Here is a 20,657-nt window from a genome sequence, read left to right as displayed (position 1 = left end):
AAGTCATTACAATTCTCTGTGCCTCAGTTTCCTTATCAAGAATTATAACAGTATGTACCTACTAGGATTGCTGTTGAGGATTAAATACATTAATGCATCTAAAGCACTTGGAGCAATGACTTACACAAGCCAGCACTCAGTATAAATGCTAATGCCAGCTGGAACATGGCTCATGTACAATGCACCCAGTGAAGTCTCCAGCACTTGGCATAAGACCCCATGTACCTGTGCACACTCTTGCCTTCACCCCTACAGCCACCCCTACCGTCAGGTTTGAAGTGATTTGAAACCTGCCAGACAGGGCACTGACCTTTTCAACATCAAGTTTAATTGAGGCTGGTGAGTAGCTAAAGTATAATGCTTCATGTCTTTCCATCTAGTTCAGTAAGAAAGATTTATTAACTCATTAAAATGTCTTGTTCATTATTTTCAGCTACTCAGAATGACTGCTACTCCAGCCAGCTACTTCTCCCAGAAAACACCAAGAATAGAACCCGACTGTGTTGACTTCCCAGACCGACATTTGCGTCACTAGAGCAAGTTGCTCCAACACTAGGACAAAACGCTTAAACAGGCGTGGTGGTTGATTAAAACTCACCTGCCTCTGGTGATGTGCAGAAGGCTCTGGTCGTGTCATGATGAGGCCACATCAGGATGCCCTGCTTCCCCTCACCACAGAGAGGAGCTGGCCGAGTGGACTGGTCACTCTACTCCCAATGAGCTGGTCTCTCTAATGTGCTGACCTTGCTTCCTGGAGACCTACCGCCTGAGCCCATGAACCGTAAGCTAACCTACTCCACCCTCCCTTTGGCCCGTCAGACTGTTTTCATTTCTGAAACATAACCTTTCTGCTTCCCCACAGGCCTCGCCCCATCCTTTCAATCGATTTACAAATGTCTAGTCTCCTTTTCAAAAGCTCACTGTTTTCAAAAGCAGAAATTCTCAGTATCCAGTTCCCCAAATTTTCTTCTCACACCCATCCTGCAAAACGTGCTAACCTGTAGCTTGCAAGAATAAATCCCCATTTATATTTTTGTTCTATATGTACAAGCTCTCTATTCTTTCTAGTTGCTTTTTTTTTTTTCTCTCATTAGATTCAAAGCAGTAGGACATAGTGGTTAATGATGTGAGCTGGGAAGGGACGAATCCAGACTCTTCCATTTTCCAGCTGCGTGACTTTGAGTAACTTATTGACTTTGTGTCTCAAAGACTTCATCAATATAATGGAAGTAATAACAGTACCTTCCTCATATGGCTGTTGTTAGGACTACATTTTTTAAAAGCCAACTAAGGCTCTTAGAAGAATGTCTATCGATAATTAAGTATCAGATTAATACTGTTATTTTGTTCATACGATTCTTCATTATTTTTGTTGTTACAAGGTGCTAATGGGCTGAAGCCCAATCACCTCTAGTGCCAAGCAGAGATCAATATTTAATAAATTTCTTTTGATAATGGACTATTGATGAGAATAAGAATGAGAGGGGAATAAGGTCTAGGTTTTTGATAAATTAAAGTAGGCAAGAGTGATTCCCTAGCAACCAGATTTCTGAATGCATATCCACCATCATGTCACACTTCCCATTTATTATGACAATTTCCTGCTTTCAAACATTGAACACTAAACAGGAAATTAGTTTGAGGGTGATGGGCTCCATCCAGACAGGAAAGCAATATCTGCATCACATAACCAGAGACTCTTGCCAGGAAATTTCCTTCAGAAAATGGATATGACAAACATGGACATTGAAAAAATCTGACCGGACTTAAAATGTTCACTCCCAGAAATGAAGGGCAAGGTGTACTTCTCATCTGGATAGCCCAAACCATCATCACAATTTTGTTTTATTTTCTAACTGGAGTCTGCATTCCAGAAATGCATGGAAGGACCAGACATCACAGTTGGAAAATGGGTGACTCTCCCTGTATGTCCGAGGGTCACATACATGGACAGGAGCACAGAGACTGGAAGGAGCCCCATCAACATTTCTTAGTGATGAAGATGATAATTTTTAAATGTTTTAATGTTTGACAGAGAGAGACGGTGTGAGCTTGAGCAGGGGAGGGGCAGAGAGAAAGGGGGACACAGAACTCGAAGCAGGCTCCAGGCTCTGAGCCGTCAGCACAGAGCCTGACACAGGGCTCAAACTCACCAACCACAAGATCATGACCTGAGCCAATGTTGGACACTTAACCAACTGAGACACCCAGGTGCTTCTAGGATTTTATATTACATATAATATTATGTTATCTGCAAATAGTGACAATTTTACTTCTTTCTCTCTGATATGGATACCTCTTTTTTCTTGCTTCGTTGCTCTGGCTAAGACTTCTAGTACTTTGTTGAATAGTAGCAGCAAATAAATACCGTTGTCTCCTTGCTGATCTTAGAGGAAAAACTTTCAGTTTTTCACTGTTATGATGTTAGCTTTGGGCCTGTCATACATGCTCTTTTTATATTGAAGTGTATTCCTTCTATACTGAATTTGCTCACGTTTTTATCATGAAACGATGTTGAATTTTGTCAAAGGCTTTTTATGTATCTTTTGACATTGATCATGTGCTTTTTATCCTTTGTTCTGTTAATGTGTGTCATGTTTATCGACTTGCAGATATTAGACTAACCTTGCAGCACAAGGCTGAGCCCTACTTGCTCATGGTGAATGATCCTTCTAACACATTGTTTAATTTAGTTTGCCAATATTTTGTTGAGGATTTTTGGTCTATAATTCTTGGTCTATAATTTTCTTTTCTTGTACTTTCTTATTTTACTTTTGTATGAAAGTAATGCTAGCCTCATAAAATGAGTTTGGGAGTGCTTCCTCTTTTATTTTTTGGAGGAGATTGAAAAGGATTAGCATTAATTCTTCCTTAAATATATGGTAGCATTCACCACTGAAGCCATCTGGTCCTGAGTTTTTCTTTACTTGGAGAGTTTTGATTACTGCTTTAACCTCCTTACTCATTTTTGATCTATTCAAATTTTCTGTTTCTCCATGATTCAGCCTTGACAGATTATATGTGTCTAGGATTATATCTGTTTCTTCTTGGTAACCCAATTTGTTGATATGTAATTGTTCAGAGTAGTCTATTATGATCCTTTGCGCTTCTGTGACACCATTTATAATGTCTCCACTTTCACCACCTTATTTGAGGTTTTTTTCTTAATTTGTTCTAGGTTTGGTCTTCAGCTCTGTCTGTCTCTGAACAGAGGAGGAAAGCATTCTTTGAGTGCCAGGGAGGCCCTTGGAATTTCACACTCTACTTTAAATTGATGATTAATAGACCTCAACCCGTCATTTTCTTTCTTGGGTGTTTAAAGAGCACTTTGCAAGAGCAGCCTAATTCCAACAGTCCTCCTTAGCATAACCACTTCCCTCACATACCTCTCAAATCCCAGAGACACTGCACCACTGAGGGCACCCCATCCACCTATGTGCCATCCAAGTTCACCAAGGACAATGAAGTACAGCAGAGGCTATCAAAGCTCCACCTACACCCAGTGATGAGATGCCCATTGCTGTCTGGCTAGTGAATTCTCCACCTCCAAAATTCCACCCAAAAAATCTTATTTCCAACACCCATGCTCTTCAGGTACCCTTGTCTTAGGTTATTTCCTCTAGAGACAGAGCCAGAGATAAGGATTGGTGGAGGGAAGGAGGGAGGGGAAGAGTAAGAGGAACAGGGAAGGGCAGATGGGGAAAATAAAGCAAGAATGTGGCCCGCTTCCAAGCAGCCTGGTCACACAGGGAGGTCTATGGCCCAAACTGCACCTTCAAGCTGGTGTCATCTTGAGACAATGCCGTTGACATTATTTGCTCCCATGTCAGTCCGTCATTGGCTGCCACCACTATGAGAATGGAACTCCCGAGGCAAGGCAGCTTCTGGGAACTTCTTGACAGAAAAGTCAGCACTCACGGCATTTGGTGGATGGGTGCACTGGCCAGGTAAAATGGGAGCTGGGTGGGCACCAAAAGCATCCCCTGCCCACACCCTAACCCATGAGTCAGTGAAGAAATAGAGAAACTTGCAAATACTATTTAGAGCCAAATGGCAATAAAAAATAACCTATATTGGAACTTGAAGCTGTAGCTAATATGACACAGATTTGGTAAATGGACAGCCTCAAAAGTATATGTTAGAAATGAATAAATCCAAATGTAATTAGCAAGGAGTTCTAGAAAACAGACAGAAAACAGAGGGAAGGTAATAGTAGTGATAAGAATAATAGAAAAAGAGTACAGAGAGCCAGAATATTGGGAATTTTTTTTTAAATATTAAGGGGCGCGTAGGTGGCTCAGTTGGTTAAGTGGCCAACTCCGGCTCAGGTCATGATCTCAGTTTGTGATTTCAAGCCCCATGTCAGGCTCTGTGCTGACAGCTCAGAGCCTGGAGCCTGCTTCAGATTCTGTGTCTTGCAGAGATGTCTTGCACAATGTCTTTATTATTATATTAATAATATTTATTATTATATTATAATTATAATATATAGCATTAAATTTTTAAAAACTTAAAAATTTTTTAAAATAAAAATATTAATAAAAACAACTATCTGGTATACTGAACAAGAAAGAAAAAGTAAATATAAACATTACTAGAAATGAAAAAACAGAACACAACTATATACATTAGGACAAGAGTTTTTAAATGTTTGGGGTGGCTAGGTGGCTCAGTAGGTTAAGAGACCTACTCTTTTTTTTTTTTTTAACTTTTTTATTTTTGAGAGACAGAGAGACAGAGCATGAGCAGGGAAGGGGCAGAGGGAGAGGGAGACACAGAATCGGAAGCAGGCTCCAGGCTCTGAGCTAGGAGTCAGCACAGAGCCCGACCTGGGGCTTGAACCCATGGACCATGAGATCATGACCTGAGCCGAAGTGGGCCACTTATCCAACTGAGCCACCCAGGTGCCCCAAGAGACCTACTCTTGATTTTGGCTCCGGTCATGATCCAGGTTGTGAGACCCAGCCCCACATTGGGCTCTGGTGCTGACAGTGCAAGGCCAGCTTAGGATTCTCTCTCTCCCTCTCTCTCTGCCCCTCCCCTACTCTCTCTCTCTCTCTAAAAATAAATTAATTAATTAAAATGTTTTTAAAAATAAGAAAATGTTTTAAAAGAAAACCATTAAGTAGCTTTGGCACACAAACTTGAAAACACGAAGGAAATGAACAATTTTCTAGATAAATACAAATTGTCAACTTGATTAAATAAGCAGAAACCATGTAACCATTAAAGAAATTAAATTTAAAAAATACTTCAAACATATATATACACAATGCCATTATACATGTAACCATTAAAGAAATTAAATTTGAAAAAAAATTATTTCAAACATATACACACACAATACCAGGCCACAGCAGTTTTATAAGCAATCAGGCCCTTAAGAAAGAGAGGACCCATACCTGTAAACTTTTTGGTGACCAGTAAAGCAGGGAAACCTTTCCTTATTTTATAAAAGAAGTATAACCTTGAGAGGAAAATCAGAAAGAAGTCATATGAGACTCGATCGAAATAGGTCAATTCCTCTTACAAACACAGATATAAAAATCCTAAATACTAGCAAATCAAGTCCAGCAACATATAAAAATGCATGTACATATTACCGCTTACTGTTTTTCCTATGTAGTAATAGTTTAACATTAGAGGAAAAAATAACGTAATTGACAACATAAAAACACTGAAGTGGGGCTCCTGGGTGGCTCAGTGGCTGAGTGTCCAACTTCGGCTCAGGTCACGATCTCGTGGTTCACGGGTTCGATCTAGCCCCACGTTAGGCTCTGTGCTGATATCTCAGAGCCTGGAGCCTGCTTAAGATTCTGTGTCTACCTCTCTCTCTGACCCTCCCCTGCTCATGCTGTCTCTATCTCACAAAAATAAAAAATAAAAATAAAAAAACTGAAGGGAAAAAATAATGAAAGTCCTAATAGATGCAGAATTTTATAAAACTCATTCAGAGCTTGCAAATCTAACTACCTCTTAGAAAGCACAAGTGAAAGAGAAATTTAACTTGACAAAAGGTATCTACCAAGAACAGAAGCATACATTACATTTAATATTGAATACTGGAAGCATTCCCTAAATATCCGGGAAAGACAAAAATATCCACTATTGCCCCTTCCATTCGAGATGTGCTGGGCGTTCTAGCTAGTTCAATAAGGATTAGAAATAAACAAAAAAAGGTCTTTAGGATTAGAACAGGAAAAAAAAAAAAAAACAAGTGTTACTTTTGCAGACAGAATGATAGCCTTCACTAAAAATCCTACAGAGGGACACCTGGGTGGCTCAGTCTGTTAAGCCTCTGACTCTTGATTCCTCCTCTCAGGTTAACATCTTGCAGTTCAGGGAGTTCCAGCATCGGGCTCTGTGTTGAACAGTGCAGAGCCTGCTTGAAATTCTCAGTCTCCCTCTCTCTCTCAAAAATAAATAAATAAACTTTAAAAAATAATCCTACAGAGGGGTGCCTAGGTGGCTGAGTTGGTTGAGCATCTGACTCTTGATTTCAGCTCAGGTCACTGAGCTGCTTAATATTCTTTCTCTGCCCCTCCTCTGCTCACGCTCTCTCTCCCTCTCGCAAAATAATCCTACAGAAACTTATAATCCTACAGAAACTTTTAATAAGGGAGTTCAGCAACGTGCTAAAAACAAAATCAATTTATAGAAATCAGTGACCTCCTCAATATACTGAATAAATCATCAGAAAACATAATTTTTAAAAATTATTCAATTCACCATAGCCACAGGATGATAAAATATCTGGGATTAAATATATTAAAAGATAGTCAAGACTTTTACAATAAAAATTATGCAAATTTTTGGAAATACTTTTTTGAAGACCTGAATACATGTAAGTTTCAAATTTATAGAGAGGATATCTCAACATTATAAAGACCTGAGCAGTTTTAATCAAAATCTTTTCACAGATCCTGACAAGTTTAGCCTATAAAAATATATGGAACAGTAAAGAGCCAAGATGGTTTTTAATGGAGTAGGGGATTCATACAACCAAACATCCCTTCTAATAAAGCTGCAGTAATTTGAAAGTGCAATTTCAGCCTAAGAAGGCCATTCTATCAAACAGAATGGAGGTAGACAGGAGGTTAGATGATCTATGGACAAACCCTCCCCTTTAGGCCATTTGTTGTGACCAGGCTTCTTTCCTCCATGAACATAAGAGCTTAATATACTATCACAAGGAGAGCTGGGTGCTTCCAAAGCTTAGGTCGTTCCTGTCCCAAGAGCTCCTATCTACAAGTTTTAGGAAAGGAGAGGAATCAAGCATGGACTATAACATCCCTTTCCACATAGCACATTGTCATGACTATCTTTGCATGTTTGTTCTAATTTTTTTTTAGAGAGGAACCCTGACTTTCAATACCTCAGGTAAGATGGGTCTTCCATTGTATGTCACTATTGTTAACATCCTGGAATATCAATGAAAATAACAGTCACCACATGGATGGAGAAGCGGTGTGGATTCTAGCGGAGGACCTGGACCCTGGGCAAGTCTCCATGGACCCACTCTTCCACTGAGACATCCTTGAATCCTCTTCTAAGAAGGGGGCTCTTTAGCAGGAGACTAGAAAACTACTGTGGATAATGTGGGGTACAAAATTAACATTACCTTGAGTATAAAATAAAATGAATTTGCTGAAAAAGAAAGAGAGTTCTAACTAGTATCTTCTGTGTATTCACCAGTTTAAAAAAAAAATCCTATTACATGATTCAGGAGCCAGCAAGAAGGGATTTGCACTCATCTGCTCAGCTGCTATAAGAAGACACCTCAGACTGGGTAGCTTAAATAGCAGGTATTTATTTTCTTACCATTCTGGAGGGAGAAGTCCATGATCAAGGTGCTGGCGGGTTTGGCTTTCGGAGAGACTGTGCTTTCTCCTGACTTGTAGATGACTGCCTTCTCGCTGTGTCCTCACATGGCTTTTCCTCTGTGTGTGCACGCAGAAAGGGGAACTCACGAGTCTCCTCCTCTTCTTGGAAGGACACCAGTCCTATAGGATGAGGCCCCACCCTTATGACCTCATCTCTAAGAAGACCCTATCACCAAATACAGTCACATTGGGGGTTGGAGATTTCAACATACAAATTTGGGGATGACATAATCCAGTCTGTAATAGGATTCTCCTTTTATCTGGAGCCAAGAATTTCCCTAAAACACATGGGAACTTGATATAGTTCCCGCTACAAATTGATGGGGCAAAAGACAGCATGGTCAATAAATGGTGCTAATGGGGATTGTAAAGTAGAGCATAGGGAATATAGTCAATATTATTGTAATAATTTCGTGTGACAACAGAGCCAACAACACGTATTGTGGTGGGCATTTTGTAATGTATACAAATGTCAAATCACTATGCTGTACCCTTGAAACTAATATATTATTGTAGGTTAAGTATACTTTAATTGAAAAACAAATTATAAAAAACAATGGTGTTTGCATGGTGATATTGGCTTTGTGATTAAAAGCATTCATTGAGCTGTAATAGAGATCAGCAGCCTTCTAGCTCGTTATCATGTACTGGCTGACCTTAACCTGGTCCAATGACCCCTGGACCTCAGTGGCACCTGTCTTCCTATACAATAAAGATTTTATTTCTGTGAAAAATATTTTAATAAAAATATGAAAATAGAAGCATTTTGACCAAAGCAAAAGAATAGTTATAATAATGTTGCTAAGACAGTTATCTATATGAAAAAAATAAAATTAAATCCCTAACTCCAAAGCACACAAAATACATTCCTTATAGATAAAATCCTAAATGCAAAAAGCAAAACTTCAAAAATATTAGTGAATATAACTGACATCAGGGTTCCGATTTTTTTTTTAATGTTTTATTTATTTTTGATACAGAGAGAGACAGAGCATGAAAGGGGGAGGGGCAGAGAGAGAAGGAGACACAGAACTGGAAGCAGGCTCCAGGCTCTGAGCTAGCTGTCAGCACAGAGCCTGACGCGGGGCTCGAACCCACGAACGTGAGATCTGACCTGAGCCGAAGTCAGACGCTTAATCAACTGAGCCACCCAGGCACCCAGGGTTCCAATTTCTTAAATAAAGCACAAAAAAAACACCCATAAAAGATTAAAGAAAAAGATTAATATATTTGACTAACATTAAAAACTTCTCTAGACTGGTATAATTTTTAGAAAACCAAAAGAGACAAACTATAAGCTGGCATGTGTGTGTGTGTGTATGTGTGTGTGTGCATGTGTATGTATCTGTGTGTGTGTGTGTGTATGAAGCATACAAACCATCTAAGGTTATAAATAATATATAAAAAGCCCTTCAAAGTAATAACAAAAAGTCCAAACCTCATAGAAAAAGTGAGTCAGTGAAGAAGAGCCCTCAAAGCCAATAAACAAGGTCAAGAAAATGCCTATTAATGCACAGTGAACTAACATTTTCAAGCATCGGATTAACAAAGGAGAAAGGAACTTAATGGCTGATCTGACAGAAAATGGCAATAATTTACAATGATCCCAGATTTCTAGTTAGGTGGTGACCAACATCATTTACCAGGATGGACAATATAGGAATAGAAATATATGGATTCCATACACTCCTCATGATAAGCACTGGGTGATGTATGGAGGTGTCAAATCACTATATTGTGCACCTGAAACTAATATAACACTGAATGTTAACTATACTGGAATTAAAAAGAAAAACTTAATAAAAATAAGAAATATATTAGTTCCATTCCTCTGGCCTGCTACCCACTCACAGAAGCAATAAAAAATTAAATATATATTTTTTTTTTCAATAAAATAAAACATCTGAGTTTGAGGTAATCATGGCATATCTGCCTGACTGCTGTTTGCCCGGGTCTAGATCTCCCCTGCAGAAGGTGCCTGGCCTGGAGACACAGATTCAGGCGTCAACGTACATAGGTAGCTGTTAAGATCATGACTGTGTGTGAGGTTGCTCAGGGAAATGCCAAGGATTCAAAGATGAGAAAGACCCACAGGTAATATCATCCTCAATGGGGAGAAACTAAGAGCCTTTCCCCTATAGTCAGGAACAAGGCTAGGATGTCATCTTCACTATTACTATTTAACCCAGTACTGGAAGTCTTAGCCTCAGCAATCAGACAACAAAAAGAAATAAAAGGCATACAAATCAGCAAGAAAGAAGTCAAACTTTCACTATTTTAAGATGACATGACACTCCATGTAGAAAATTTGAAAGACTGTACCAAAAATTACTAGAACTAATACATGAATTCAGCAAAATCTCAGAATACAAAATCAATGCACAGAAAATTGTTGCATTTCCCTATACCAATAATGAAGCAGCAGAAAAAGAAATCAAGTCTATCCCCTTTATAATTATGCCAAAACAGTTAAGTACCTAGGAATAAACCTAACTAAATAGGTAAAAGATCTGTACGTTGAAAACTATAGAAGACTTAATGATAGATATTGAAGAAGACACAAAGAAATGGAAAACATTCCATGCTCATACAATGGAAGAACAAACATTGTTAAAATGTTGACACTACCCAAAGCAATCTACACATTTAATGCAATCCCTATCAAAATACCACTAGCATTCTTCACAGAGCTAGATCAAACAATCCTAAAATTTGTATGGAACCAGAAAAGACCTGGAATAGCCAAAGCAATCCTGGAAAAGAAGAAGAAAACTGGAGGCATCATGATTCCAGATTTTAAGCTATAATACAAAGCTGTAGTCATCAAAACAGTATGGTACTGGCACAAAAACAGACATGTAGATCAATAGAACAGAATAGAAAACCCAGAAATGGACCCAAAGCTATATGGTCAACTCATCTCCTACAAAGCAGGACAGAATATCCAATGGAAAAAAGACAGTCTCTTCCATAAATGGTGCTGGGAAAATTGGGCAGCAACATGCAGAAAAATGAAACCAGACCATTTTCTTACACCGTACACAATAATAAACTGAAAATGAATGAAAGATCTAAATGTGAGATGGGAAACTGTCAAACTCCTAGAGAAGAACACAGGCAGCCTCTCTGACCTTGGCCAGAGCAACTTCTTGCTAGACAAGTTGCTGAAGGCAAGACAAAAGAAAGCAAACATGAACTATTGGGACTTCATCAAGATAAAAAAGCTTTTGCATAATGAAGGAAACAATCAACAAAACTAAAAGGCAGCCTAAGGAATGGGAGAAGATATTTGCAAACAATCTATCTGATAAAGGGTTAGTATCCAAAGCCAATAAAGAACTTACCAAACTCTACACGCAAAAAAACATAACCCAGTTAAGAAATGGGCAGAAGACATGAATAGACTCTATTCCAAAGAAGACATCCAGATGGCTAACAGACACATGAAAAGATCCTCAACATCATTCATCAGTATGGAAATACAAGTCAAAACCATAATGAGATACTTCACACCTGTCAAAATGGCTAAAATTAACAACACAAGAAACAACATGTGTTGGCAAGGATGTAGAGAAAGGGGAACCCTCTTGCACTGCTGGTGGGGATTTAAACTGGTACAGCCATTCTGGAGAACAGTATGGGGGCTTCTCAAAAAACTAAAAATAGAACTACCCTATGACCCAGCATTTTCACTATTAGGTATTCACCCAAAGGATACAGAGATACAGATTCAAAGGGGTACATTCACCTTGACGTTTACAGCAGTGTAATCAACAATAGTCAAACTACAGAGTAAGCCCAAATGTCCATCTACTGTTGAATGAATAAAGAAGATGTGGTGTACACACACATACACACACACACACACACACACACACACACACACAATGGAATATTAGCCATCAAAAAATTGAAATCTTGCCATTTGCAACAATATGAATGAAGCTAGAATATATTAATTATACTAAGTGAAATAAGTCAACCAAAGAATGACAAATATCATAACATCATATGATTTCACTGCTATGTAGTATTTAAGAGACAAAAAAGATGAACATATGTGAAGGGGGGGCACGTGGGAGAGGGAAGAAAGGGAAACAAACTATAGAAAACAAACTGAGGGTTGATGGAGGGAGGTGGGTGGGGGATGGGCTAGATGGGTGACGGGTACTAAGAAGAACACCTATTGTGATGAACGCTGTCTACTGTATGTGATGAACCACTGAATTCTACTTCTGAAACCAATATTGCACTGTATGTTCATTAACTAAAATATAAATAATACTTTTCAAAATACTAAAGAGAAAAAAAAAGGAAGAGAAGCCAATAAATTAGCAGCCAGACTCAGGAAAACAGCAATAATTCTCATGTTCTCTGTATCCACAAAGAACAAATACAGTGAAACCAAGGGGTGTTGCCTCACTGAGTTTTAAACTTAATGTGTATTTTTTTTTGCATTTTAAGATCTTGTTTGTGATGATTAAACCAAAAGTAAATGGAAAGAGAAGTGTAGAACATCCCCACATCATCTGCCTCTTAGATGGAAGGCTGAGTTTGTGAGGGCATTTGAGAAGCCTGTATAATCACTGAATAGATTAAGGTCCCATTAGGGGGAGGGAAAAACACTTAAAACCCTGCATAAAAGCTGAATGTTTATTTTCATAAGTAAGAGTCTCATGACCAGAGCACACTCATCCGTTTACAATACCTTACAGAAATCACAGCCATTGTTGGTTGTGAGAGGTTCCCAAAGAGAGCTGACTTTGGCACTCCAGATGCCTTCTGTGTTGGTGAGGTTTGCTTTTTCACTCGTATGGAATAACAAAGATAGTGTGTCAACTGCACAAAAGCCATTAACACGATCTCCTCGGCTATGGGGGCCCTATCCACCTATTTTGTTAGTACACATCAAGAAGGCAGAATGCTTGTGCTTACCTGCCTTTGTTTCTCAAACATGAAGGGGAAAACACAAAACTACTTTAATTCATTAGAATGACGGAAGGCAGCGACTTACCCACAAACTGAAGCAGAATTTTAGCTGATCACTTTGTAAAATTTTAGGTTTAAAAAAAATTGTAAGAAAAATTGTAAGTTTATCCCCATAGCTATATCTACACAAAACATGTGTAATTTGAGCAACTTGTTCCGTTTTTAAAGATATCTTTATTTATCATAACAAAAACTCTGAACCTGTGTTTCCCTAAGACTATTTCATAACAGAAAAACCAAGGACTTATTTTTTAATATACTGGAAAATTCTATCAACCCAACATGTACATGAAGATGTAAAAAAAATTTTCTTACATAATAAAGCTTAATATCCATGCTAAATAGAAACAGAAGTATCATTTGTTGTTGAGTTTCCACATAGGTTAAAAAAAATTCTACTGCATTTGTAGAAAATGTCATGCAGAGAATTGATACATGAAATATTAGCAACACAACATCATAAACAAACAATAAATTGCCCAGACACATTTGGGTTATATAAAACAGAGATCTATTTACTCAAAAGATACAGTAAACTTTCTTTTTTTATCTCAGAGTGAGCACTAATATAGAAGTAAACAAAACAACAACAAAAAACTCGTAATTCTATCAAAGCACAAATAATTTTCCTTACAAAGAGAAGTTCTAAACATAAATCACATAAACATGACAAGCTCAAGTTAACCTTTACTCACATCAGTAATCACCCATTATCACTGTATATAGTAAAGATTTAAGGCACAAAAAAGCAGCAAAGCAAAATGCAGGCTAAGTTTTCTCCAAATTCTTCTGTTTTTCTTTTTTCTTTTTAATGTATAGTTTGTCAAGTTGATTTCCATATAACACCCAGTGCTCTCCAAAGTCTTCTGAAATTGACTCCCTCTTCCCACTTGCCATGACAAAGCCATTGAGGGGCCGTAAGTCACTCAATTAAACTGTGTGCTCTGAGCTGATAAAACCACATAGAATTCATTTGGTCCCATTCAGAGATCGAAGGTACATCTGCTGTTGGCTCACGTCAACAGAGCTCCATCACTTCCCTCCTGACTTTATAAATGCTTTAAGGTTATCCAGACATTTTAAAATTCTTTCCTAATTCCCATTTTACAGGATGTTCTGCCTCTTCAAAAACAGCATTTCCTTCTTCATCCACACGTGGGGGCACACTCTCATTCTCTACCCAAGTCACATAGGCTTCATGGTAGGAAACACAAGTCTAATGTGGGAATAGCAAAAATCACACCCTTTTCCATGCCACGGTAATTTCTGAAAAGCAAAAATCTTAAGAGGATTTACAAAACCGATATTTAATAGCAAAGACCTTATATGCTCATCACTTTAGAAACAAACAGATTAACCTTAACCAAAAAAAAAAAAAAAAGGCTAAGAGAAAGTGGTGTCATTCCTGGACATTGCAGTCACCCACAGAGGCTACAAAGCCTGAGCACTGACCTAGAGCTCTACAGATAGAGTGGCGAAGTAGTCAGTCCGCCTTTAATTCTATTCATGTGAACCTGGCTACTTGGTACCAAAGATAGTCCTCTATGCATTCACGTAAGTCATATACACACATTCACAAACAGTGACAACCTTTGGACAGAGCCTTTATTAGTATGAAATATTCTGCACCTAAAGCATATGGTACTTGAGGCTCATAACAAAGCACTAAGGAACTGTACTCTCTAGTTACTCCAGGAAAACAAGATTATCCATCTCTCTATGTACCTATCTGTCCGTCCATCCATCCATCCATCCAGCTATCATCTATCTTTCTATCATCTCTTTCTATGTATTATCTATCTATCCATCAATCCAGCTATCAGCTATCTTCCTGTGCATTATCTATGTCTGTCTGTCTGTCTGTCTGTCTGTCTATCTATCTATCTATCATCCATCAGCAATAACCTCTTCCTAGAATTTTCATTACAATTCTGGTAGCTTTCTTACTTTGGAAATTTTAAATCTCTTAAAGCCTTCAGGAAACAAGTTTTAAAGCACCATGATATATATCATTTCTTAGCATTTCCTCTCCACGTGTTTTTACACATTGCTTCTCAAAAGAGCCTTATTCTATTAATAATGCTGTGCCTGAGCACAAGACTTTAAAGTGTGTGAGTGCATCTGTATAAGTATTTGATATGTATATGTGAATATCTATATATATTCTATTTCTGTTCAGATTGGCAACAGTTCAGATGTGATGCTTTCTCTTTAGTAACTTAGCCTGCCTTTAAAAACATTGCTTTTGATACTTGTTGAGCAAAAGGGCAGAGCTAATTCTTAGGAGAGTCAGTTAATAACATAAAAGAAGCCTTCCTGACGTTCTGTGGCAATTTTGAATACACGGATGTTTCCTAGGTGAGTGAACTTTTTCCTTTGTGGATCAGGCAGGCCGCTAAATGAAATGCTCCAGGATGTTGGGGTAGGAGTTACGAGCCGGTGTGAGGACAAGTTGGTGTGTGAGTTACAAGCTGAAATTACATGAATAATTTTGCATTAGTGTGGCTTCACAGTCGTAAGCCCACAGAGAGAGCTCACGGACTCTGAGCCACGTACATGGAGGACGGGTCTGTCGTTACAGACCAAAGGAGGAGCCAACAGCCTCAGAATAAAACAGGAGGTGTGAGAGCATCGTGCTCTTCCTGGGAGCACGGCATTCATGTACTCTCCCAAAACACACATAGGGAAAAATGTCTTAGTACGTGAAAAGTTATTCTACAGCTATGGAGAAGAATGATGAGAAAAGGGTTACTGTATGGCCAGAGTATCATGTTGTATAACTAGAAATCGATGCTCAGTAGCTATTTAACAGAAAGTGCCACCAGATGAAATTTCCTTAGCGTGGAAATGACGTTAGCTGCAATCTGTATTTGCTCTGCGAAACTCTAGTGTTCCAATTCAACTAAGAAACTAGCTGTTTACAGACATCTTAAAACCCAATTAAGTTCGAGAAAAGGGTTCCATAAGACTAAAACTATGGAGTCTGTGCACACCGCCTCACGAAGAACTGATACCACAAAGTGTTCCCTTGGAGTCACCTCAGAGCTCAGGGGGTTTTCCGCCGCACCCGCTCGCCCGGAAACAATACCCGAGCCTCACCGAGGCTCTTCTGCTCACTCACAGACGTGATCCCCAAATCTGTCCGTGAGTCCAGCTTACTAACTTGGGACACGGAGGCCACCATTCCCATGGAGAAAATGTCCACGTGTGGGAGACAAATCAGCTTTTGTCACGTGTGTTGACCTCATCTCCAAAATGACATCCACATTTTCCATTCTGTGAATGGTGTCTTCCCTGATCTGATGCTACTTTATTTTTTTGTAATATACGTTTGCAGAGTATCTTAAAGTGATGAGTTGTGGTTCCTCCCCTCAACTTAGGTCACAATGACAGCTTGTCACCAGGTGGCAACATATGCACATCCAAGACAAGAATTCTAACCCAACTGTTCAACTTTTTTTTGCCACCATTATTATGGCCTTTCATCCCTTCAGGGCCTTGTATACTTTGTTCTTCATGTAAGACAACATTGTGCTTCACGGAGATGCCTCTTAAAAACTTCCTGAAAACCTAAGCTTTATAGTATAATGAAGAAAAGAACATGAGAAAAAAACAAATATTTCTACTAAAGAAGGAAGAAAAAAAGAAAAGTGAAAGGATCACCTTGATAATCAGTTATAACTTCCTATATTTAATGCCTAATATCTAGAACCCATTTAAAATCATTAACCCCAGGCCTAGGAGGACTAGGGGGGTTTAACATTAAAAAACCAGCTAGACTATTTCCCTCACAACACAAGACTCTTGCTTGTAGTCTACAGTGCTTTATATGGTCCCACTTGAAAAAAATAAGCCTACTAGTAAAAAGTGCCACCTAGATTTTATACCAGAAATGCAAACCCCCATTTACAATTCACCTTCCCAGATTAATATACCTTTATATCACTCTCTTTCCAATACTGTTACATTATAGTATCCGCTTATGCTTCCTATTTATAGAAAATATTAAAATAGCTTCTAGGAAAAATACACTAGATTCCTATAGTATTATTAAGTGCTTGATACAACTACTTTTATTCCAAATGATCGATTAGGAAACCTGGAGAGGAAGAAAATCTTCTAAACTTAAGATTAATAATGAATTCTATGAAAGCACTAGAAGTTTTCATTTCAAACTTAGAACATCTACATAATTAACAAAAATAGTCTTTCATCTGAGAAAAATATATTATTTCTATATTTAAGGAAGATCTGCACCATCTCCTAAAAATTCAAAAAACTAATACAATTACATTTCTCCCCATATATACCTAACAAGGTCATTGTGAGTTGATTTAATTAGCTCACAAAATTCTAATCAGGAATTGGTTTTGTGATGACAATTTAAACATTTTTCCACAATTTCAAACATGTGGCTTCTAATTATATAGGGAGGAATCTGCTTGAAAATCTAAATATTGCTGGCCAATAAAATAGACATTTGCTAATATCCCTAGGGACAAAAGTATAACAAGGCTAATCCTAATAGATATAGAAATCCTAGTCCAAAAAGCAAGTCAAAGCAAGCAGTGACAAACTCTCCATAGAGCCTGCTCTTTTTTTTCCTATTATGCTTTCTTGGGGTTTTTTGTTTGTTTGGCTTTGGGGGGGTGTTATTTTTGCTTTTCGGGGAAGGTTGTTTTATTTTGTTTCTTAAAAAAAAACTATCTGGAAAGAATTTAATCTTTAGACTAGCCAATATTGAGACTTCTAACATAGCCAGGATTTTTAAACCATCCAAGCAGGCTTGGTGATAGAACTGGGTAATAGCCTTTTGAATTCATGTAAAATGGGATCTGAGATAGGCAGGAAGAAAGAAAGGAATGTCAACAAGTCACTGGAACATTTCTATCTACTGCCGGGTCTGAAACTACCCGACAATTTGATTCTTCAAGAGTTTATTGCTTCTAAAGAAAATAGTACATGCTATCCTATTATCATTTCTTTAAAATGCTGTGCCTTCCTAGATAAGTGCTTTAGAATAAGCTCCAATCTAATAACTTCGCTTCTAAATTTGTAGAAAAGTATACAATAGGTGTGGTCCTATTCTGTTGCACCGCTTACAGAGATAAGTGGCCAATTGTCGTCCAGGGTAAATGCCCCTCTATCCCTCTTAATTTTTCTAAATGACTCTTAAAAACACATCCCATGAAAAGAAGCCACTCTCCTTTAGTAGCTATTCAAAAGCATCTAATCTTTCCATTAAGCCTCTAATCTTAAAATTCAGTAGGTAGTAGTCAACCATATTGTCACATCATGTTCCACAATAACTATATACTTATCATTCAAGTATTGTAACCCTTCATTTTTTTCTGATAATCAATGCACTCTCTTTAGAAATGATCTATGCTACAACGGCATAGTCCTTGTTTTGTTCATTCTCATTTTCTTGTGGACTGGTGATTTTTACTTCTGGTCTTGGTGGTCTTTGAGGGTCTAAGTCAGCCTGGAAGAAACGAGATCAAAACAAAGATATTTATCAGCTCTTTAGTTACAAAGGCCATAAAGTTCCCAAGGAAAACCATTACTCAGTATTTCATGTAATCATATAATCATTCAACTAAAAATAGGTCCTTGGCTTCCCTTTGTTTTTTAGTTAGCCATTACCCAGTGGGCACCCCACTCTCAATACCCTGCTTACACAAAAGTCCATCCTGGGACCATAATCCACGATGCGCTTGAAGAGCACAGACTCATCTTGTGCTGCAGGCTTCATTTTTCTCAATTTTTTTCTTGATTTCACATTAAGTTTTTCTTTTCAATGGCATTATTTATACTTTTCATTTCAGCATTTTAGGAGAAAAGGGGAAAACTCCAATTGCAATCCTACCTTCGTGGCACATTACCCCAGCCCCACCCCAGACACTCTTCTGATAGTTTCCTACTAGCATGCACAAAGTCTTTGTAAATATGGTGCCCAGTAAGACAAGAGCACAAGAGGAATCAAATACAGGGAGGGTATTTCTCCAAGAGCAGTGGCTTCTCTGCCACCAGGACTTCGTTTCTGGTGTTGGGAATACTGTCTTGTGTACGGTCTTTCTCCCACTAGACTCCTGGAGGTTCCACAGCCCCCACAGGGGGCACAGATGTGGGGACAGTAGGAATAGCTCCAGGGCCCCTTCCGCTACAGCCCTGGTACATGCTCTAAAAAAGAAAAAAAAAATTACTGGGACTGTCTCTTATTCAACGTTATTATGTCAGAAGGTGTCTCAAGTAGTACTCTGAATATAATACAAGCTCAATAAAAACGTCAGATGATGGGCGCCTGGGTGGCTTGGTGGGTTAGGCATCCAACTCTTCGTTTCCGCTCCGGTCATGATCTCATGGTTCATGGGTTCCAGCCCCACATCAGGCTCAGTGTTGATGACACAGAGCCTGTTTGGGATTCTTTCTCTCTCTCCTTGTTTCTCTCTGCCCCTCCCCCACTTGCGCTATCTCTGTCTCTCTCAAAATAAATAAAATAAAATTTTAGAGAGTCAGTTGTTGTGTGTTTGACATGTGCTTTCCGATGTCCTCCTACAATCATGACACATGGTGTGCCTAAGACCTGTTACATGGAACAAAATGTTACCCAACACACTGAATCTTCAGTCATCACAGAAGTAAAGAATCCTTTGGAAAAAGTTAATTTTTAATGTACAATTTATAATTCACATAGACCTTGTTATGCATATATTCGATATGCTTAAAACGTACCTGACCAGGTACTTTGGGGAGAAATAAACAACATGTAACATGTAACTTCCGTTCTAAGAGAGGTGAGTCAAATAGCACTAAGTCTCCTCGTGGGGAACTGCTTTGCTCTGGCAATTCTGGAGTTCTCCAAACCCCTAACTCGTGACATATCAGGTACTTGTTCATTTGCAATTCCACTAATTTAGATTCACTGCCAATATGTACCAGGAACACTTGTACTTCCAAGTACGGAAGCTTGATCTTGACTGAGGCCCAGTTCATATAAAAGCCTATTTTTTTTTCATGTCTACTTATTTATTTTGACAGAGAGAGAGATAGTGGCAAGGGAGGGGCAGAGAGAGAGAATCCCAAGCAGGCTCCACACCCCAACATGGGACTCGAACTCAGTAACCATGAGATTGTGACCTGAGCTGAAATCCAAGAGTTGGATGCTTTACTGACTGAGCTGCCCAGGTGTCCCTAAAAGGCCAATTTTTAAAAGGATTGCCTGGGTGGCTCAGTTTGTTAAGTGTCTGACTTCAGCTTAGGCCATGATCTCATGGTTTGTGAAGGCGAGCCCCACAGCAGGCTCTGTGCCAGAGCCTGGAGCCTGCTTCGAATTCTGTGTCTCCCTCTTTCTCTGTCCTCCCCTGCTCACACTCTATATCTCGCTCACATTCTCAAAAATAAACATTTTTAAAAAGTTAGATTTACAGAATGGAAGCACAGGCAATCCGTTCATTTCTGTCAAATCCATGTAGGTTATAACACTGAATGACAACCTAAAACCCTGGGAAAGGGCAGAGTTGGATCCTACCATCTAGATCCCACACACGACTTACACTTTGACTTCTTGCTGCAAACTTCCGGCAAAGGCAACTACAACAAAGAGCTCCACGAAGTCTGCTATCATAGTTGCCATAGGAATGAGGGCTCTGCTCTCTGCGCTGCCGTGCTTTCTGCCAGATGCCCGCAGATACCCCATCCTGCTTCCCTAGACTGTATGTGGGGGTGGGTGTGTGCGCACATGCGCACACCTTGAGAAGTTCATTTTGTTTCCTTGTTGAGAGA

The 20,657-nt window shown here is 38.8% G+C and overlaps 1 protein-coding gene across 1 annotated transcript in view; it reads right to left on the bottom strand.

Annotated features, from left to right (window-relative positions):
• Positions 1 to 16,919: 16,919 nt before the first annotated feature.
• Positions 16,920 to 20,657, bottom strand: part of DCDC2 (doublecortin domain containing 2) — a 149,543-nt gene continuing 145,805 nt past the window's right edge. Inside the window, exon 11 of the mRNA XM_029945257.1 lies at positions 16,920 to 18,357. Within this exon, the coding sequence (XP_029801117.1) occupies positions 18,256 to 18,357 (102 nt within the window). The 3' untranslated portion in view covers positions 16,920 to 18,255. The remainder of the gene's footprint in view (positions 18,358 to 20,657) is intronic.

Source organism: Suricata suricatta, chromosome 7 (assembly GCF_006229205.1).
Source record: "Suricata suricatta isolate VVHF042 chromosome 7, meerkat_22Aug2017_6uvM2_HiC, whole genome shotgun sequence".
Classification (NCBI taxonomy): domain Eukaryota; kingdom Metazoa; phylum Chordata; class Mammalia; order Carnivora; family Herpestidae; genus Suricata; species Suricata suricatta.
This window is presented reverse-complemented; position numbering and strand designations above follow the sequence as displayed.